This window comes from Triticum urartu, chromosome 5A, assembly GCF_056163025.1.
Source record: "Triticum urartu cultivar PI428250 chromosome 5A, HENAU_Tu73, whole genome shotgun sequence".
In the NCBI taxonomy this organism is placed as follows: domain Eukaryota; kingdom Viridiplantae; phylum Streptophyta; class Magnoliopsida; order Poales; family Poaceae; genus Triticum; species Triticum urartu.
This window is the reverse complement of record NC_141877.1, coordinates 368566199-368587233: the sequence shown is the minus strand read 5'-3', so window position 1 is coordinate 368587233 and position 21035 is coordinate 368566199. Positions and strand designations below refer to the sequence as shown.

The following is a 21035-nucleotide window of genomic DNA, read 5'->3' as shown; positions in this document are numbered from 1 at the left end:
GATTCCGAGATGCTTGCTCTAGTCCATAGAAGGATCGCTGGAGCCAGCATACCTTTTAGCATCCTTAGGATCGACAAAACCTTTTATTGTATCACATACAAATTTTTCTTACGAAAACTGGTAAGAAAACTTGCTTTGACATCCATCTGTTAGATTTCATAATCGAAAAATACAGCTAATGCTAACATGATTCCGACGGACTTAAGTATCGCTACGGGTGAGAAATTCTCATCGTAGTCAACTCCTTGAACTTGTGAAAAGACTCTTTCCCACAAGTCGAGCTTCATAGACGGTAACATTACCGCCCACGTCCGTCTTCTTCTTAAAGATCCATTTATCTCAATGGCTTGCCGATCATCGGGCAAGTCCACCAAAGTCCATACTTTGTTCTGATATATGGATCATATCTCGGATTTCATGGCTTCTAACCATTTGTCAGAATACGGGCCCACCATCACTTCTCCATAGCTCATAGGTTCATTGTTGTCTAACAACATGATATCTAAGACAGGATTACCGTACCACTTAGGAGTAGTACATATCCTTGTCGACCTAAGAGGTTCGATAGCAACTTGATCCGAAGCTTCATGATCACTATCATTAACTTCCTATTCAACAGACGTAGGTGCCACAGAAAACATCTTTCTGTGTTGCATCATTCTCTGGTTGAAATAAAGGTTCGACAACCTCATCAAGTTCTATCTTCCTCCCACTCAATTCTTTTGAGAGAAACTCCTTCTCGAGAAAGGACCCGTTCTTAGCGACAAACAATTTGCCCTCGTATCTAAGATAGAAGGTATACCCAACTGTCACATTTGGGTATCCTATGAAGATGTGTTTGTTCGCTTTGGGTTCGAGCTTCTCTGGCTGAAGCCTTAAGCATCGCAGCCCCAAACATTAAGAAACAACAACTTTGGTTTCTTGCCAAACCAATGTTCATACGATGTCGTCTCAACGGACTTAGATGGTGTCCTATCTAAAGTGAATGCAGCTGTCTCTAACGCATAACCTCAAAATGAAAACGGTAGATCGGTAAGAGACATCATAGATCGCACCATATCTCATAAGGTTCGATTACGACGTCTGGACACACCATTACCCTGTGGTGTTCTAGGTGGCTTCAACTGTGAAACAATTCCACAATGTCTTAAGTGATTGCCAAACTCATAACTCAGAAAATCCCCTTTTGATCAGATCGTAGGAACATGATCTTTTTGTTATGATGATTCTTAACTTCACTCTGAAATCGCTTGAACTTTTCAAACGTTTCAGACTTGTGCTTCATTAAGTAAATATACCTATATCTACTCAAATCGTCAGTGAAGATGAGAAAATAGCGATATCCACCACACGCTTCAATTCTCATTGGATCACATGCATCAGCATGTGTGATTTCCAACTAGTCACTTGCCCGTTTCATTGTACCTGAAAACGGGGTCTTAGTCATCCTGCCCATGAGGCATGGCTGGCATGTGTCAAGCGATTCAAAATCAAGTGACTCCAAACATCCATTGATATGGAGTTTCTTCATGCATCTTACGCCAATATGACCTAAGTGGCAGTGCCACAAGAAAGTGGTACTATCATTATTAACTCTACATCTTTTGGCGTGAACATGTGTATCACCATGACCGAGATTCAATGAACCATTCACATAGGGTGCATGACCATGAAAGGTATCATTCATGTAAACAGAATAACCATTATTCTCTAACTTAAATGAATGACCATATTTGTCGGCGTTCTGGGAACGGGGGTCCCCAGACTTGCCTGCCTGCGGCCTGCGGCGTGGCTCAAAGGGGGGCCCAGCACAGCCATCTTCATCAACACAGACCCAAGACCCTCGCGAGGGCCAAGCCTCGCGAGGCGGACGACACGGAGCTTCCTCAGGCACGGCCTCATCAGGCTGGCTCGCGAGGAGGCGGAGAGATCAAGGCGGGGTACCTCACGAGGTGCCCGTGATGCAAGCCATGACGACCAAAGGCGCCAGGCGGGCGCCAGCCGTGCAGTGTCCTCCTTTCCTCTTTGGTGCAAAGGGAGCAAGCGCAGGCGAGAGCATCAAGCAAAGGCACCCGTTTTGGTGCAATGATACCAAGACCAGTCCAACGGCAGGGAGGAAGTCATTGTGGAGCCCAAGCCAGCATCACCACCAAAGCCTTTGGCAGGCGAGGACCAACTTTAGTCAGGATAAGTGTACCAGATGTTCCCCTTCAAAATGGCCAACTGTTGGCGCCCTTCCCGCTCAATATTTGGGAAGAGGCCCAAGGCCTTTGCCTATAAATAGGACTAGCCACCCCAGGGTAGGGGAGATCTAGAATCAGCCAACCCAGAAACAAGCTGGGATCGGATTGAGTAGCATCACACACACACACACAGAGAGAGAGAGAAGGGTGATTGAACTCCTCCTAGCAGTTCATCCCCATAGCCAAGAACAGACCCTCGCGAGGCTGTTCTTCCTTGTATTGCTCATCATCATCAGCCCAAGAGGCAATCCACCACACCACACACTTGAGTAGGGTATTACACCACAACGGTGGCCCGAACCAGTATAAACCCTGTGTCTCTTGTGCTGTTCTTTCCATAGCTTAGATCTTAGCGTGGCGGTGGGGCGCATGTAGGTAGAAGGCGAAATCTCCGCGCACACCCCAATGTTCGAACCTCAAGGGTCTGTCGGAACCCGAAATCCGACATTTGGCGCGCCAGGTAGGGGTGCGCCGGAATTCGTCTTCCACCACCCCATTCTCCTCCGACCATCGCGTCCATGTCTGATGCTCGTCGGGCCCGCGCCGAGCGCCGGGCCGCTCTCGCTTCCCACGTCGCCCAGACGGCTCCTGTCGGCGGGCGTCCTCGCCGTTCCCCATCACCTGCCATCAACGCCGCCACCGGCCCGGCGGGGGACGAGCAGCAAGCATCGTCTTAGCATCCGTCCGTGCGGCAAGACGGCCGCACCGCTACTCCCTCGCTCACCCCAGCTGGTTCTTCGTCCCGCGTGCTCCGTGCACCCATGGAGGCTCGAGCTGCACTCATCACGGCAAACGAGCTCCTGCGCTACCGTCCCGTCGACGACGTCTACGAAGAATGGCTCGACCGCGTCGCGGAGCTCGTCCGCGCCGCAGGGGGCTCTCTTGCGCCGTCCGTTCCACTGCACCGCACCCGGCCCCGCGCGGGCGACGAAGCTCCGGCGGCGCCCCGGCCGCCTCCTCCTCAAGAAGGCGCCATGGCTCCAAGGCGCGTGGCCCCTGGGCGGAACCCGCTCCGTCAGGTGCCAGCGCGGCAAGAGCAGAGCTGCCAAGAAGTCCCTCGCCCGCAAGAAGCTGCCCGGGCACTCCCTGCTCCAGCACGTCGCGACCATGCTCCTGCTCCCGCACGTCAAGGCCACAGCTAGCTGCCGTGCCTTCACCACCGAGCTACGCAGCGTCGCGTGGCCCAGCAAGTTCAAGCCAGACCTGCCTCCTCGTTACGACGGCACGGCCGACCCTGCGGAGTTCCTCCAGCTCTATGAGCTGGGCATCGAAGCTGCCAACGGAGACGAGAAGGTCATGGCGAACTGGTTTCCCATGGCGCTCAAGGACGGGGCCCGCACCTGGCTCCTGAACCTGGCTCCAGGCACGATCTCCTCCTGGGACGAGATGCGCACCCGCTTCATCGCCAACTTCCAAGGTACTCGCGACCGGCCACCCGCCGTGAGCGACATGCGCCGCATCAAGCAACAACCCGAAGAGACCTTGCAGAAGTACATCCAACGCTTCAACAACGCACGCCTCAAGATTCCCAAGGTGACCGAGGAGGCCATCATCTCAGCCTTCTCCAACAGCATGCGCGATGTCAAGATGAAGGAGGAGCTGGCGATGCATGAAGACTTGTGCACTTCCTTGGAGTTGTTCAACTTGGCAACCAAGTGCGCCAGGGCTGAAGAAGGGCGTCTCTCCCTCATCGAGCTGCCTGCCGCAGACCCAGAAGAGAAGAAGCCCAAGGCCAAGGACGTGAAGCGCAAGGGGGCTGCCGTGCTCGCGGCAGAACCAGACACCAAGCGGGGCAGAGATCAGGCCGAATCTTCCAAGGGCAGTCGGTACTGTGTGTACCATGACCTCCACACCCACAACACCAACGAATGTCAAGAGCTCCGAGCCGTGCGAGAAGGAAGGATCGGCCGTCGCCCCGACTGTGGTGACTGGGGCTACGGTTGAGGAGGAAGGAACGTAGGACGCTGGGAAGACCGCTGCCCACGCCAAGGGTGGCGCGATCGACCTCGCGAGGATCGCTGGCAAGACCCGCCTCGCGAGGGAGACTGGAGGGATTAGCCTCGTGAGGATCGCCCGCAAGGCAACGCAGGCCTCCCTCCGCTACCGCCACAGCCAAGGAGAAACGAGGACCGCCATCAGGACAAGGGGGCTGGGGGCTTCCAAGAGCCGCACGCGATCGCCTGCATCCTGGGCGGGGCTCAAGCCCCAGCCTCTCAACGCATCTTCAAGCAGTTCGCCTGCGAAGTGAATGCAGTCCTCCCCAAGCTGGAAGCCACACGTCCTCTCAGGTGGTCGGCGTGCACCATCACGTTCAGCTCAGCAGATCATCTCAAGTGTGTGGCTACAGCCGGAGTCCTCCCGATGCTTTGTTCCCCAATCATCAGCAACGTGGTGGTCACCAGGACCCTCATCGATGGCGGGCCAGGGCTCAATGTCCTGTCCGTGGAAACATTCAACAATCTCCATGTGCCCTACAACCAGCTTCAGCCAACCAAGCCTTTCTCCGGAGTCACCGACGGCTCCACGGTCCCGATTGGGCAGGTCCGCCTCCCTGTCACCTTCGGGGCACGCGACAACTACCGCATCGAGCTCATCGACTTCGACGTCGCTCACATTCGCCTGCCGTACAACGCCATCCTTGGGTACCCAGCGCTGGCCAAGTTCATGGTCGTAACTCACCACGGCTACAACGTCCTCAAGATGCTAGGAAGTGGCAGAGTCATCACGGTGCCCTGTGAAGAGAAGGACGCGGTGTGTTCCCTGGAACGAGCCTTTCAGGCCGCATCACTGGAAGACCCGGATCGCGGAAGCAGGAGGCTTCCCAAGACCGCCCCCAAGAAGAAGAAGACATCGTCCGGCCCGGCCCCTCAGGAGGCAGGCCCCTCAGGGCCCGTGCCTGCCCAGGGGGAACCTTCTTCCATCGCATAGGAAAGCGTGCCCGGCGCCCTCCTCAGGCAGGGCTCGGGGGCTCTCCCTGGAGGGCCACCGACCTGGCTAAGGTCACGAGGGAGGCGCTTGGGCACCACATGGAGACGTGTTTCGAAGCACGTTTCCCTCAAGAAGGAGTAAGGCAAGGAGAGCCAGACCCTCAGGAGTTCGTCAGCAAGGCCATTCAGGAGCTACAGGAGTCAAGAGTCATGAAAGGCGGCCGCCACCTACCAGTTGTGGCTCCCCATCCAGGCGGGGATGGTGGGCTGCGCGTCTGCATCAACGTACCAGGGCTCAATCGAGTCGCCTCTCTGGAGCACCTCTGGCCCTCGCGAGTGGGGCACTGCGAAGGTCCACCCCACAGCTACGTTCGCATGCCTTACGGCTTGCCAAACGCGGCTGCCACGTACCAGTGCCTCATGAGGGGCATCATGGAGGCTCAAGAGGCCAGGCGTTTCGCAGCCCTGGCGGAGATGGAGATGGTCCGCGAGGAGCCACCAATGCCTCCGAAGCTTCCCGAGGCCCCTGGGCCTGGGAGCTCGTGAGGATCGGCTTCCGCAGCCCACCGAGTCTGCTACACCAACACTCCTTCGTCCTCAACATCATCAGGTGACATATTTCAAGTTTCATTTCCAGCTGGGAGCGCCCCCCAGGGCTGCATTATTCCCAGGCCGCGTGGGTCCGTCCTTGCGGCATGTATCCCTTTTATTTCATGTTGTTAGCTTACCTTGTTGGGGGCGCCCCTCGGGCTGCATCATCCCCCAAGTCGCTCGGGCCAGACCCATCGGCATGTATCCCTTTTGCGTTTATTTCCAGCTATGCGTTCAACCCACCATGCTTGATTATTTGATGCCTGTCCACGGCACCTCTTCTTCTCCATGCCGACCACTTGCACGTTAAAGGGGGGGTACCTGAGCATCGCGACTCAGGGCTCTTACTGGCTCTCCAGCCCTCACCCTCTGGCCTTGTCCACGGCATCGCGACCTGGCATACCAGCGACGGCTGAGACCAGCTCGAGGGCCGAGACCCGAGGACGTAGAGTGCCGACATCTAACCAAATTTGCAGGGACACATCACAAGATAAGGCCTAGTGCCAGGCGCAACCCGCCTAGAGGTAGGGCCCCGTGAGTCCTGCGCTGGCTCACGGGTGCCCAGATACACCTCGCCAGGCCCTACCATGCCAGCCACGTGTCAGGGCGGGGCTATACACGCCCCGGGGCTCCTCCCGGAGGGGAGCCCCCTCCCACGTACCAGTGGAAGCACCATGCTCCGCGCTGGCTGACGATACTGCCGAGGAGCGGCTATGCCCGTACACATACGGAAGCGCTATGCTCCGCGCTGGTGATAAACAACTGAGGGCGGCCCCCGGGCCGCATCAACCTCAGGGAGCCCAGAGCTTAGTGTCTAGCCTCATCGTAACGCCTCCCCACGGGAGTGCCGCGCGAGGGGGCTGGGCACGGGGGCTGCGCCTGGGTCACGCCCAGATGCACGCCACCCAGCCAGCCCCCTCGGGCCTGGTTCGTCGCGCGTCTCTCCCCGAGCGAAGCCAAGGTACGAAGGCCGTTTGAGCATCAAGGGGGACTCCTGAGGATCGCGACTCAGGAGCCTAACTGATCACGTAGCCCCTCACTCCTTAGTTCCGAAAGGCTAACGGCGGTTGAGGTATGTGCGCGGCCGGGCTCTGCAGACGTAGAACGGTAGATCCACCCACATCACACCTCCCTACTTGCTGTTCGTGCGCCAAGGGGGACTCCTGAGCATCACGACTCAGGAGCCTAACTTGTCACGTAGCCCCTCACTCCTTGGTCCCGTCCTGGTTTCCGGTCGGGGCTAAAGGCGGCTGAGGTATGCGTGGGGCCGGGCTCTGCCGGCGTAGAACATAAGCAAGTAGGAAGGAAAAGCATAAATTTCAAGGAATTCAAAAGAAAATATTACAGTTCACACTGTTATCTCAATGCCAAACGCAAGTTTAAGCGCCTCCCTAAGGCATGATACATGTGCAGGAATTAAAGGCAGGACATGAGCCACAACGGAGTCACTTGTCGGCGGTGGAGCAGCGCGGAGTGGGTTCGCCTCATGGAGCAGCGGGGTCGGCAGCGCCTTGCTTCGTCTTGGTGCTGAAGGCCCGGAACTTCCCCAGCAGGGCCTCCGCGCGACCCTTCACGGCCTCGGCAGTGGCAGCGGCACGCTCGCCGCTTACTGGCTCCAGCAGGCTGTCAAGGTTGACGCCGGGGTCGCGAAGGTAGATGTGGGTGAGGACCCGCGTCAGCGCTGCAGAAGACAGGACACGCGCCTCGGCCTCGGCCGTGGGGCCAAGGCCAAGGGCGACATCTTCAAGAGCGCGAACCAGGAAGGGAAGCAGCTTGGCGGGGCCGTCCTCGGCGCCAACCAGCGGGCTCTCCAGGCCGCTGTCGTAAAGCGTCCTCAGCGAGGAGCGAGCCTTCGCCTCCATCTCCGCGAAGGCCACGCGGTCCTCGGCAAGAACCTGGGCCTTGTCGTCCAGCTCGACCTTCCTCGCCCCCAACTCCTGCTCCAGCGCGCCTAGGCGGTCACGGCGCCTCCTGAGCTTGACCTCCCTCTCCTTGATGGCAGCCTCGCAAGCCTTCATGCCTTCTTCCTGCTCTTGGCGAAGGCGGGCCTCTTTCGCGAGCTGGTCCCGCAGGCCTTGCAGCTCGTCCTCCAGCGCCTTGCAGCGACCACGGGCGTCGACCACCTCCCCCAGGGCTGCGTCACGAGCAGCCTTCGCCTCAAGGACGGCCTGCCTCTCCTCATCGCAAGCCGTCGAGGCCTGGACCAGCGCCTCCCGAATCGAAGCGTCGGAGCGAATCCATCCTGAAGCCAGCTCCAAGCGCCCGGCCACCAAGCGAGGGTCGGCGCCAAGAAGATCCTGCCGCAGCCGGTCCAGCTCAGTAGCAGCACGATCCAGAACGGCAGGAGGAGTCAGAGAGACAGCAGTCGGTGGAGTAGGAGGAGAAGGCGGCAGCGCGACCACAACATCCTGAGGCGAAGCTTGCTGCGCCCCAACGGCTGTAGTGGCGGTAGCAGGCAAAGGCACCTCGGGAGTCACTTGGGCCATGGGGGCTGAGCTCGCCCCAGCCAGCTCAGCCAGGCCTCGCGAGGACGACCGGGCAGGAGAAGCCCGTGCGTCGCGGTCACCTTCCTTCGCGGGCAGAGGCGCTGCCACGGATGGAACCTCAGGAGCTCCTTTCGGCTTCTTTGCTGCGGGCCCAGCCTATCCAAGAGATGCGGATGTCAAGCCTCAGAAGCAGAACAAGAAATAAAGACAAGAATCAAGCGCTTACGGGTCGTCGCCAGTAAGCTCAAGCGGCCTCCGGCCAAATTTGAAGCCTGAAAGCCGGCTGGAAGGGTCAACCTCGGGAAGCTTGGAAGCGGAAGGCGCGTCTGCGGTCTGCCTCGGGGCCGGGGCAGACCCGCGGGAGATCAGCCCGGTCCTGTCCTTCTTCGGGATCGGGGGCAAGCTCCCACCGTCCTGCTCGTCATCATCCTTGTCGTCATCGCTCGGAGAGAGGCGGAGAATGCGGGACCTACGCCGGGGGAGGGGAGCCCTCGACTCTCCGTCAGTCGCCTTGGAGTCAGGCCCTTTTTCCCGCTCCCCTCCTTCCTCCTCTTCGCTGGAGTCGTCGGAGGACACGTCCACCGATTCGCCGAGAGTTTCCATGGGCACGGGCCCATCCCCGTTGAAGACAGGCATGGACTCCACTACCTACTCCCAGTCGTCGCGGAGGAACAAGGGCGTAGGAGCGCCCTCCAACCTCGCCACATCGCCCCCGACCAGAGATTGGAGGACCGCAGCCAGATCTTCATCGGCCAAGTGAGTACTGCCGAAGAGGAGCCAGCTGGCGCTCCAGGAATTCCCTCAGCAGCGACGCGCCGGTCAGCTTCGCCGCCGCCATGTTGGCCGGCCTCAGATTCGCGTCCATCTTCTCCGACACCAGCTTCGCGCGGGGGTCCGCGAGCTCCACTCGACCCCAATCGCTGGAGCTCGTGGGTTGCTCCGTGGGCAAGATTAGCCGAGGGTGGATGCGCCCAGCATCTGCCAAGACCCACTTGCTCCTGAAGCCCTCAATCCTTTTCCCTGGGTTCGAAATGGCAATGGCGCCACCGTACGCGACGAAGCTCGCGCACGCGGAAGCAGGACCGCGAGAGGTCCGGAGGTAGAAGTAGTGGCGCAGCAAGGCCACTGAGGGCTGCACCCCTACGTGAGCCTCGCAGTAATAGGCGAAGATTGCCAGGAGAAGGACGGATTTGGGGTGGAGATGCAGAGCCTGTAGCTTATAATGGCGGAGGACAGAGAAGAAGAACTCAGAGAAGGGAGGTACCAGGCCAGCAGCAATGGCGCTTACAAAGAATGGATAGAAGGTGCTCCCTTGGCCCTCGGGGGTGGCGGAGCCGGCCTTGAACACCTTCGCCCCGTCGATGCCCTGCGCCGCCGCCATCCGGCGCAACCGGGCTAGGCTCGCCTCAGACACGTTCGGCGAGTCCAGGGCAGACGAGTACCAAGCTCCGGCCGGGGACTGACGAGGCGCCATGGCTTCCTAGGTCACGCGGTCGGAGTAGATCTGGAAATTTTGGAGGAAGGAAGGAGAGGCGCAAGAAAGGGGATCTGAGCAGCAACCGGAGAAAGCAAAAAAAGCAAAGCCTAGGCAGATGCCGCTCCCTTATCAACTCGCGCAGTTGCTGAGGCGCCCACGTCCAGTCAACCGCCACGCGGCGCCCAAGGCCGCAGGCTGTTAGGGCCCGCGGCGCTTCGCTCTTGCCCTTTCGCCTCCCTGCACGGCCAAGTCCGGGCGCGCCTTGGGCCCGGGGGCTACTGTCGGCGTTCTGGGAACGGGGGTCCCCAGACTTGCCTGCCTGCGGCCTGCAGCATGGCTCAAAGGGGGGCCCAGCATGGCCCATCTTCATCAACACAGACCCAAGACCCTCGCGAGGGGCCAAGCCTTGCGGGACGAACGACACGGAGCTTCCTCAGGCACGGCCTCATTAGGCTGGCTCGCGAGGAGGCGGAGAGATCAAGGCAGGGTACCTCACGAGGTGCCCGTGACGCAAGCCATGACGACCAAAGGCGCCAGGCGGGCGCCAGCCGCGCAGTGTCCTCCTTTCCTCTTTGGTGCAAAGGGAGCAAGCGCAGGCGAGAGCATTAAGCAAAGGCACCTGTTTCGGTGCAACGAGACCAAGACCAGTCCAACGACAGGGAGGAAGTCATTGTGGAGCCCAAGCCAGCGTCACCACCAGAGCCTTTGGCAGGTGAGGACCAACTTTAGTCAGGATAAGTGTACCAGATGTTCCCCTTCAAAATGGCCAATTGTTGGCGCCCTTCCCGCTCAATATTTGGGAAGAGGCCCAGGGCCTTTTCCTATAAATAGGACTAGCCACCCCCAGGGTAGGGGAGATCTAGAATTGGCCAACCCAGAAACAAGCTGGGATCGGATCGAGTAGCATCACACATAGAGAGAGAGAAGGGTGATTGAACTCCTCCTAGCAGTTCATCCCCACAGCCAAGAACAGACCCTCGCGAGGCTGTTCTTCCTTGTATTGCTCATCATCATCAGCCCAAGAGGCAATCCACCACACCACACACTGGAGTAGGGTATTACACCACAACGGTGGCCCGAACTAGTATAAACCCTGTGTCTCTTGTGCTGTTCTTTCCATAGCTTAGATCTTAGCGTGGCGGTGGGGCGCAGGTAGGTAGAAGGCGAAATCTCCGCGCGCACCCCAGTGTTTGAACCTCAAGGGTCTGCCGGAACCCGAAATCCGACAGTATTGCAATGAACATGATCTAATCATATTCATGCTCAACGTAGACACCTGATAACATTTATCTAGGTTCAATACTAATCCCGAAGGCAGATGGAGCGTGCGATGGTGATCTCATCAACTTTGGAAACACTTCCAACACACATCGTCACCTCGCCCTCAGCCAGTCTCCGTTTAGTCCGTAGCTTTTGCTTCAAGTCATCAATAATAGTAACTGAACCGGTATCCAATACCCAAGTGCTACCAGGAGTACTAGTGAGGTACACATTAATAACACGTATAAAATTTGTTGAAGTTGCCAGCCTTCTTATCTACCATGCATTTGGGGTAATTCCGCTACCAGTGACCGTTCCCTTTACAATAGAAGCACTTAGTCTCGGGTTTGGGTTCAACCTTGGGTTCCTTCACTGGAGCGGCAACTGGTTTGCCATACATGAAGTTTCCCTTCTAGCCCTTGCCCTTCTTGAAACCAATGGTCTTGTTAAACCATCAACACTTGATGCTCCTTCTTGATTTCTACTTTTTGCGGTCTTAAGCACCGCGAACAGCTCCGGGATCAACTCCATCCCTTGCATGTCATAGTTCATCACGAAGATCTAGTAGCTTAGTGATAGTGGCTAGAGAACTCTATCAATCACTATCTTATCTGGAAGTTTAACTCCCACTTGATTTAAGTGATTTTAGCACCCAGACATTCTGAGCACATGCTCACTAGCTGAGCTATTCTCCTCCATCTTGTTGGCAAAAGAACTTGTCAGAGGTCTCACACCTCTCAACACGGGCATGAGCCTGAAATCCCAATTTCAGCTCTTGGAACATCTCATATGTTCTATGGCGTTCAAAACGTCATTGGAATCCCGATTCTAAGCCGTAAAGTATGGTGCACTAAACTATCAAGTAGTCATCAGGATGTGTCTGTCAGGTGTTCACAACATCCACAGACGACGTTGTAGGGGTTTGCACATCGAGCGGTGCGTCAAAGACGTAAGCCTTCTGTGTAGCAGTGAGGACACTCCTCGGACTACGGACCTAGTCCGCATCATTGCTTACAATATCTTTCAACTTAATCTTTCTCTAGGAACGTATTGAAACAGGGGGCTACAACGTGTGCTATTTATCTACAATATATTTGCAAAGACAATTTAGACTATGTTCATGATAATTGAGTTCATCTAATCTAATTATTTAATGAACTCCCACTCAGATAGACATCCCTCTAGTCATCTAAGTGAAACATGATCCGAATCGACTAGGCTGTGTCCGATCATCACGTGAGACGGACTAGTCATCAACGGTGAACATCTCATGTTGATCGTATCTTCTATACGACTCATGTTCGACCTTTCGGTCTTCTGTGTTCCGTGGCCATGTTTGTACATGCTAGGCTCGTCAAGTCAACCTAAATGTATTGCGTGTGTAAATCTGGCTTACACCCGTTGTATTCGAACGTTAGAATCTATCACACCCGATCATCACGTGGTGCTTCGAAACAACGAACCTTCGCAACGGTGCATAGTTAGGGGGAACACTTTCTTGAAATTATTGCGAGCGATCATCTTATTTAAGCTACCGTCGTTCTAAGCAAATAAGATGTGAAACATGATATACATCACATGCAATCAAATAGTGGCATGATATGGCCAATATCATTTGCTCCTTTTGATCTCCATCTTCGGGGCTCCATGATCATCGTTGTCACTGGCATGACACCATGATCTCCATCATCGTGTCTTCTTGAAGTTGTCTTGTCATCTATTACTTCTACTACTATGGATAACACTTTAGCAATAAAGTAAAGTAATTACATGACGTTTATGTTGACACGCAGGTCATAAATAAATTAAGACAACTCCTATGGCTCCTGCCAGTTGTCATACTCATCGACATGCAAGTCGTGATTCCTATTACAAGAACATGATCAATCTCATACATTACATATATCATTCATCACATCCTTTTGGCCATATCATATCACAAGGCATATGCTGCAAAAACAAGTTAGACGTCCTCTAATTGTTGTTGCAAGTTTTTACGTGGCTGCTATAGGTTTCTAGCAAGAACGTTTCTTACCTACATGAAAACCACAACGTGATATGCCAATTTCTATTTACCCTTCATAAGGACCCTTTTCATCGAATATGATCCGACTAAAGTGGGAGAGACAGACACCCGCTAGCCACCTTATGCAACTAGTGCATGTCAGTCGGTGGAACCAGTCTCACGTAAGAGTACGTGTAAGGTCGGTCCGGGCCGCTTCATCCCACGATGCCGCCGAATCAAGATAAGACCAGTAACGGCAAGTAAATTGACAATATCGACGCCCACAACTGCTTTGTGTTCTACTCGTGCATAGAAACTACGCATAGACCTAGCTCATGATGCCACTGTTGGGGATCGTAGCAAAAATTTAAAATTTTCTACGCATCACCAAGATCAATCTATGGAGTAATCTAGCAACGAGGGGAAGGAGAGTGCATCTACATACCCTTGTAGATCGCTAAGCGGAAGCGTTCAAGTGAACGGGGTTGATGGAGTCGTACTCCTCGTGATCCAAATCACCGATGATCCTAGTGCCGAACGGACGGCACCTCCGCGTTCAACACACGTACAGCCCGGTGACGTCTCCTACGCCTTGATCCAGCAAGGGGAGAAGGAGAGGTTGGGGAAGACTCCATCCAGCAGCAGCACGACGACGTGGTGGTGGTGGAGGAGCGCGGGACTCCAGCAGGGCTTCGCCAAGCACTATGAGAGACAAGGAGGGAGAGGGGTAGGGCTGCACCAACAGGGGAGGAACTTCATGTGTTGGGCTGCCCCTTTGCCTCCACTATATATAGGGGGAGAGGGAGGGCTGCGCCCCCACCTAGGGTTTCCTCCCTAGGGGTGGCGGCAGCCATAGATCCCATCTAGGGTGGCGGCCACAAGGGGGAGGGGAGGAGGCGCACCTGAGGTGGGCCTTAGGGCCCATCTGCCCTAGGGTTTGCCCCCCTCCCCTCTTGGAGGCGCCTTGGGCCTTGGTGGGAGGTGCCCCAGCCCACCTAGGGGCTGGTCCCTTCCCACTATTGGCCCATGTAGGCCTCCGGGGCTGGTGGCCCCACCTGGTGGACCCCCGGACCCCTCCGGTGGTCCCGGTACACTACCGGTGATGCCCGGAGCACTTCCGGTGGCCAAAACCATACTTCCTATATATTAATCTTTACCTCCGGACCATTCCGGAACTCCTCGTGACGTCCGGGATCTCATCCGGGACTCCGAACAACATTCGGTAACCGCGTACATACTTTCCCTATAACCCTAGCGTCATCGAACCTTAAGTGTGTAGACCCTACGGGTTCGGGAGTCATGGAGACATGGCCGAGACAACTCTCCGGTCAATAACCAACAGCGGGATCTGGATACCCATGTTGGCTCCCACATGATCCACGATGATCTCATCGGATGAACCACGATGTCAATGATTTAATCAATCCCGTATACAATTCCCTTTGTCTAGCGGTACGATACTTGCCCGAGATTCGATCGTCGGTATCCCGATACCTTGTTCAATCTCGTTACCGGCAAGTCTCTTTACTCGTTCTGTAACACATCATCCTATGATCAACTCCTTGGTCACATTGTGCACATTATGATGACGTCCTACCAAGTGGGCCCAGAGATACCTCTCCGTTTACATGGAGTGACAAATCCCAGTCTCGATTCGTGCCAACCCAACAGACACTTTCGGAGATACCTGTAGTGTACCTTTATAGCCACCCAGTTACGTTGTGACGTTTGGCACACCCAGAGCACTCCTACGGTATCCGGGAGTTGCACAATCTCATGGTCTAAGGAAATGATACTTGACATTAGAAAAGCTTTAGCAAACGAACTACACGATCTTGTGCTAGGCTTAGGATTGGGTCTTGTCCATCACATCATTCTCCTAATGATGTGACCCCGTTATCAACGACATCCAATGTCCATGGTTAGGAAACCGTAACCATCTATTGATCAACGAGCTAGTCAACTAGAGGCTTACTAGGGACATGGTGTTGTCTATGTATCCACACATGTATCTGAGTTTCCTATCAATACAATTCTAGCATGGATAATAAACGATTATCATGAAAAATGAAATATAATAATAATAACTAATTTATTATTGCCTCTAGGGCATATTTCCAACATTATCATTAGTTACCTTGCTGTTTTTATATTTTCAGATTACAAAAACCTATATCTACCATCCATATTGCACTTGTATCACCATCTCTTCGCCGAACTAGTGCACCTATATAATTTACCATTGTATTGGGTGTGTTTGGGACACAAGATACTCTTTGTTATTTGGTTGCAGGGTTGTTTGAGGGAGACCATCTTCATCCTATGCCTCTCACGGATTGATAAACCTTAGGTCATCCACTTGAGGGAAATTTGCTACTGTCCTACAAACCTCTGCACTTGGAGGCCCAACAACGTCTACAAGAAGAAGGTTGTGTAGTTGACATCAAGCCCCTAGATAATTGCCCAGGACCCGCCAGTCAGTGACACATGTGAAGATCATCAACGTGGGGCTGCGCAAGGCGGTGCGGTGATTGTTGGCGCAAGGAGGTGTAGTGGCCAAACTTCCCGTAAACAATGGTTATTTTAGAGATAGGGGAGTTGTTGGGGTTGTGATTTCTTCCTTTGGCAATCTGGAAATGGACCAAAAAGGATTCTCGCCTTTTCGCCCCTAGAGGTGAGCCTGAATTATCGAACCCACGGGAGAATGATCCTCTTGAAGCTAGGGTTTCAAGCAAGCTTTTGTTAAAGAAACAATTCTAGCTTTTGACTGGATCAAAATCAAACAATTGAAGGAGAACACTTATAATAAAAGTAGGCATGGGTACGAGGTCTTAATGCTTACAACCATATATTTGTGATGGGACCAAATATGATCTTAATTTATGCGCTGAAAGTCACCCATCGAGATGTGCTTGTTTTGAACTGAAGTGGGGGAGGTGTCCAAATTACGTCTTGACCGGCACGCGTCCTACATCAAGAGTTAGTTGTTCAGCCAAAGGCCCTATCCATTTCATGGGGTTGCCTCGATAATTTAGATTGCAATAATTAGACAAAAGCATTTGGTGTTTAGTGACTACACATCTTGAATCCCCAGGGATAGGATCCGTGCTAGTGTACTTAAACTTTCTATCACTACTGTTCAGAATAACACTTCATGGTCTCCCTGCCCTTAGCCTCCTTGTGGCCCATTCTTCATGATTCTGGGTATTTACAATGATGATGAACGCGAAAGAGACAAGAGACATCTACAGAATAATTTTATTTCACACACACAGGACGTTAATTCAAAACACTTCCATTGGCCCCTTCAACAAATACATCGGATTGCAAGGCACTTGCCTCAACCCATACCTTACGGAACTACTCATACATGGAGATTAGATCACATGAAGAACTCGTCATAGAACACATCATGAAGGTAGATTGATTGATAGTATGTCTTACAATGGATGCCGTGTGTGATACATGATTACAAGTATGCTCTAGTGGAGGAAGAACTATGCTGGAGATGGAGATGGCGGCTATGGAGATGGGAAATGGTGGTGGCTAGGGTTGATGAAGATGACTCTATTCTGCCTCCGTTCACGGCTCTTCTGTTAACATTTTGGCCTCGACCCCTTTATAAAAGTTGTTCATGTGGATGAGGAGCCTCGGTTTTCACGCCATACGGCCGCCTATACAAGCGGGTGTGATTGTATGGTACACCGTATTTTGCTCTGGTTTAGCTTGTGTGCCTCCTCTTGATTTCTTCTATCTCCTCCTTTACCCATTTCCATGTTCTCACTTGATTTCGTCCATATTTAGCCCATTTCCTGTCGATACACAAAAAAGAGAGGATTTGTAGAGTCTTATGCATTCATTAGTCATTAATGGAAATATTGGCACGAATATCTTGGTTTTAATGAAATATATCAGTTTGAACTAAGGGTAGAGAAGTGTAAGAATAACACTCATCAGGTTGCTCTAACCATCCAATCACTGGTTGGTTATCTTTAATCATGAATTAATTAAACAACCAGTTCTGTAGATTACTTATTCCTGTGAATCAAACATCCAATTCTGAACATGTTTTCATAATTCTATGTGTTTGCACATGTGGTTCTTATCATATTTTTGCATTTTTATTCATGCGTTTTTAAAGGGAAACACTCAGCGTCAACCGGCTCAAAAGAGACTCTGCGACCTTCATGTCCCTGTGGACCCACGCACGTCTTCATCTTTCCTGATTCCCGAAACAACACGCCAACCGTAACATTGTCCCCTTGACTCTCCTCTTCCTCTCGTGTCTCTACCCTTAGACGAGGCGCCGACAGTCGGTCGCCCCGCCACACACATCGGTGTTGCACTCCTATTTCCCCTTGCATCTAGATCGGGATCGCCGGCCGACGTCGGAGGTTGTGCACGACATTCGCGTGGCCAGGTCGTAGCTCTAGTGGCGCACAACGTCTTTGTTGGCATTGTCGACGCCCATGGAGCCCTCCCCACTGATTTGGCAATCTGCGTGCAAGCACCGCCCGCTGATGGCAAGAAGGAGCCGATCCAAGCTTGAGTTTGTCCATGGCCATGGCAGCCGAAGGATAATTTATTTGCAACAAGGGTGTTGTTGGTTTTTTGTTTTTGCAACAACAGCGGTGTTGCTAACGGCGGTGCACAATGACGATAGCTTAGACAAGCTTTTGCAAAATCATCTATGTTGCAAAAAGAAAAATCTACAATAAGACCTACTCCCTATGTCCCATAATATAATAACGTTTCTGACACTAGTGTAGTGTTAAAAACATTTTTATATTATGAGACGGAGGGAGTATGTTGCAAGAAAGAAAATTTACAACAAAATTTGTGTTGTAATGATGAAGACGTGCTCGGCCGCTTGATGTGTCAGATTTGACTGCTCGCGGCCTGGTCGATCTATTTAAAAAGACCACCCGGCGAATTCGTAGGACGCTCGTTTTTAAAACAACAAATCATAAGATGCCCTAAACTAGCGTTGTAGTACTCCGTAGAACAGAGGGAGGAAACAAAATACTAGCCTCTCCAAAGTCCACATCCACAAAGGTGGAAGGAACACAGCACCAAGCCCTCCCCTGCACCCCACTCCCTACCCACCTCGCCGGAGGAGAACTGAAGCCGCCGCTGCCGCCGCCCGCCCCCGTGAAATGGACACCGTGGGCGCCCGGCTGAGCCGCTCCTCCACGCGCTATGGCCCCGTCGGCAGCAGCAACGCCTCCTTCAGTGGGCCCGTCAGGAAGTGGCGCAAGGCGTGGGCCCCTCTCGCCGGCGGCGGCGCGGGGTCCGCCTCCGCCGGTATGGGTCCCATTGGGTGCCCGAGGGGTAACAAGGTGGTGCTGCTCAAGTGGGCGCCGGTGAGCGGTGCCGGCGACGGTAACAGCAAGGAGGTCGCCGCGGCGGCCACCAGACGGCGATACGTTCCGGTGAGGTTTCTTGGATTCAAAGATTAGGTCTTGGCGATTGTTCGGTTGCTTTATTGCGCTCTGGTGGGTTCGATCTGCTTCGGAGGTCGGACATTTGGCCGTTCTTGCCTTCTTGGCTTCTCCCAGGTCATAGTTTTAGGCACAATGTAGGAGGGGATAGGAGACCACACGGGTTCTTCTTGGATGATTTTGGCGCTAGCGTCAGCAACTATGGTCTGGACGCCGGAAATGTAGGATTTGGGGGTTGGCCTTCTACTTCAGCTTGAGTTGGGCTACGGGTTTTGTGTATGGTGGGAATTTCAGACACAGTTGATGAGGGTAGTAGGCTATTTCCGGGCAAAACAGGGCAATAGCAGGCCTTGCAATTCTTCAGTACAACTCGTTCAAGGCGAGCATGCTGGTTCAACAATTGTGGAGATTTCTGAGTGATTGTTTGGGCGGTTGTGCCTCTGCTTCTGCCTCAAGGCTCAAGATTTAGCCTTGTGGTTAGAATTTGAGTATTGGTGACACTCCTAAATTAGTCAATTTAGTGGTTGCACTGATGGTTAAACACCGAATATGGGGTCATTGATTGATTACCTAGTGTTCTTATTTTTATTGTCATTCGTCACCTGTATTCAGATATGCTTTTGAAAGAAAGTCCATCTGAATCCTGAACTATTGTGCTTGGTTTGATTTGGGCCCTAAAGGGTTAAACTATGATACCGTACCATCTATATTAAACCCTGAACTTTCAAAAACTATCTATTTTAAACTCTGAATTTCTTAACATTTCCTACTTCTACAAAAAAAGAACAATTTTCGTGAAGACCCTGTAATGCACAACCACTATCCAAAACCGAGGTAGGTTTCAAGTCAATGGTTTTAGAAAGTTCAGGGTTTAATATGGACAGTTTCATAATTCAGGGTTTAACACCATAGTCTAGGGTTTAAAATGGACTTGTATGTTTACAATTGTTGTGTACATATATGATAGCCTCTTGTCTTGTGGATGCAACTATTTCTTGCTAGGTCTTGGTGCTCTTTTACTTTGTTCCTACAGTCGGCAGTGATGTTGGGCTTCAGGTTTGCTTTACAGAGAGACTTAGAACTGGTGGATGCAATCAATTTGTGTAGAAGTATGTGTGCACTGAAAATATTGCCAGTAGTGACTGTCTATTTGAATTTAGTTACGGCACTTCTAACAATGTAACTTCCAGTTCGAGGATAAGGCTAATGATACAGATTTGTCATCTGATGGTAAACAAATGGTATAAGGAAATTTCACCCGACAGAGCCAAAGTAATGGACAAGTTCAGTTTCATGTACGTATTTTGGATTTGCTGGGCTTTCATTTGGGAAATGGATATAGCTGAATAAACAGAATTGATACATCAAGTACAAGTAGTAGTTTTTCAATAATTTTATTTGTAAAGTTCAGCGATATGTTTGTGTTCATTTGTTACATCTATTGTGCTAAGCTCATTTTCCCTTGTGCCAAGTAACTGGGAAAGGACCCCATTAAATTTTTTTGTACTCGCCCAACATCAGTTTCTATTTTCCTGGTTGTCAGTACAACATTTTCTTTGCCAGAGAGATAGCACAGCATTCTGCATACCACAGTGATAAAACTTATACGTGTATCTGTACCCTCTTTCAGGTTTCGGGTGTGCCACAGAACTCTACCAGAAAAGGCGGCAGCACCGAGCTGAACTTGAACCTCGGTTTGGAGGACCCGGATGATGACAGCGACGCTGATTTGAGCCCAGACGAACAGCGTGACATGGGCAGCAGCACCCCGCGTTCGGAGAACCGACTGAAGAGGAAAGTGTTTTAACCGTCAACCTCGGATACTAGAACCTAAGCAGCAGCAGCAGCTCCATGTTCCACATGAGTTCTGCACCATCTTTGCGATGCGAGGTCCCTGGAGTAGCCTTATTATTATTAGTGTGTAGCTTGTATCTGCTGTGCTCCCGTGTTTCAGTAGATGAATTGATGTTGTTTCATGCCAATTGGGAGGCTTATCGCCTTGTTATTGTTGTATTAATGTCATGAACTTGTGAGGAAACTGGTAGTGTACTGTGTACCAGCACGTTGTTCTATGGAATCCTTTTCAGTCGTGAGAGGTGATCGGCGCCCTCAATGGCCATCGTTCGTGGATGCTAGAACACGGAACGGGACCCACAGTTTCCTTTTTCCTTTCTCTTTTATTGAGGGCAACCTACTTTTTTTTGAAAGCAACAGATTTTATTCCTCAGATAATAGAGATATCATTTATAGTATAGTGAGAAATAAAATCAGGGATTATAGATTCCCAAAACATAGAAGATTTTTCACTAAATGTTCTTCGCTAGGTTGTGAGCCACTTCATTTGCGTCATGGCGACACTGTATATGAGACACTCACTAAGTCCAGCCCTAAATGTTTGCATTCAAGTACCATTGCAACATCTGAGCCCACATATGTTTCTAGTTGCTGCACTGCTTCCACCACAAAGCTACAATGTGACTCAATGATCACTTTGTTACATCTGATCCTCCATGCTAGATATAATCCATTCCGGATCGCTGAGCCCACATACATTTCTGGTTGTTGCGCTACTTCCAAAACTACAATCCGACTCAATGATCATTTT

At 52.3% G+C, this 21035-nt stretch overlaps 1 protein-coding gene across 1 annotated transcript; it reads left to right on the top strand.

Annotated features, from left to right (window-relative positions):
- The first annotated feature begins 17975 nt into the window (after window positions 1-17975).
- Window positions 17976-20523, top strand: LOC125508974 (uncharacterized). The gene is made up of 2 exons (XM_048673798.2): window positions 17976-18421; window positions 20061-20523. Exons 1-2 carry the CDS (start codon window positions 18146-18148, stop codon window positions 20235-20237), a joined length of 453 nt encoding a protein of 150 aa, XP_048529755.1. The 5' UTR covers window positions 17976-18145; the 3' UTR covers window positions 20238-20523.
- Window positions 20524-21035: the final 512 nt, after the last annotated feature.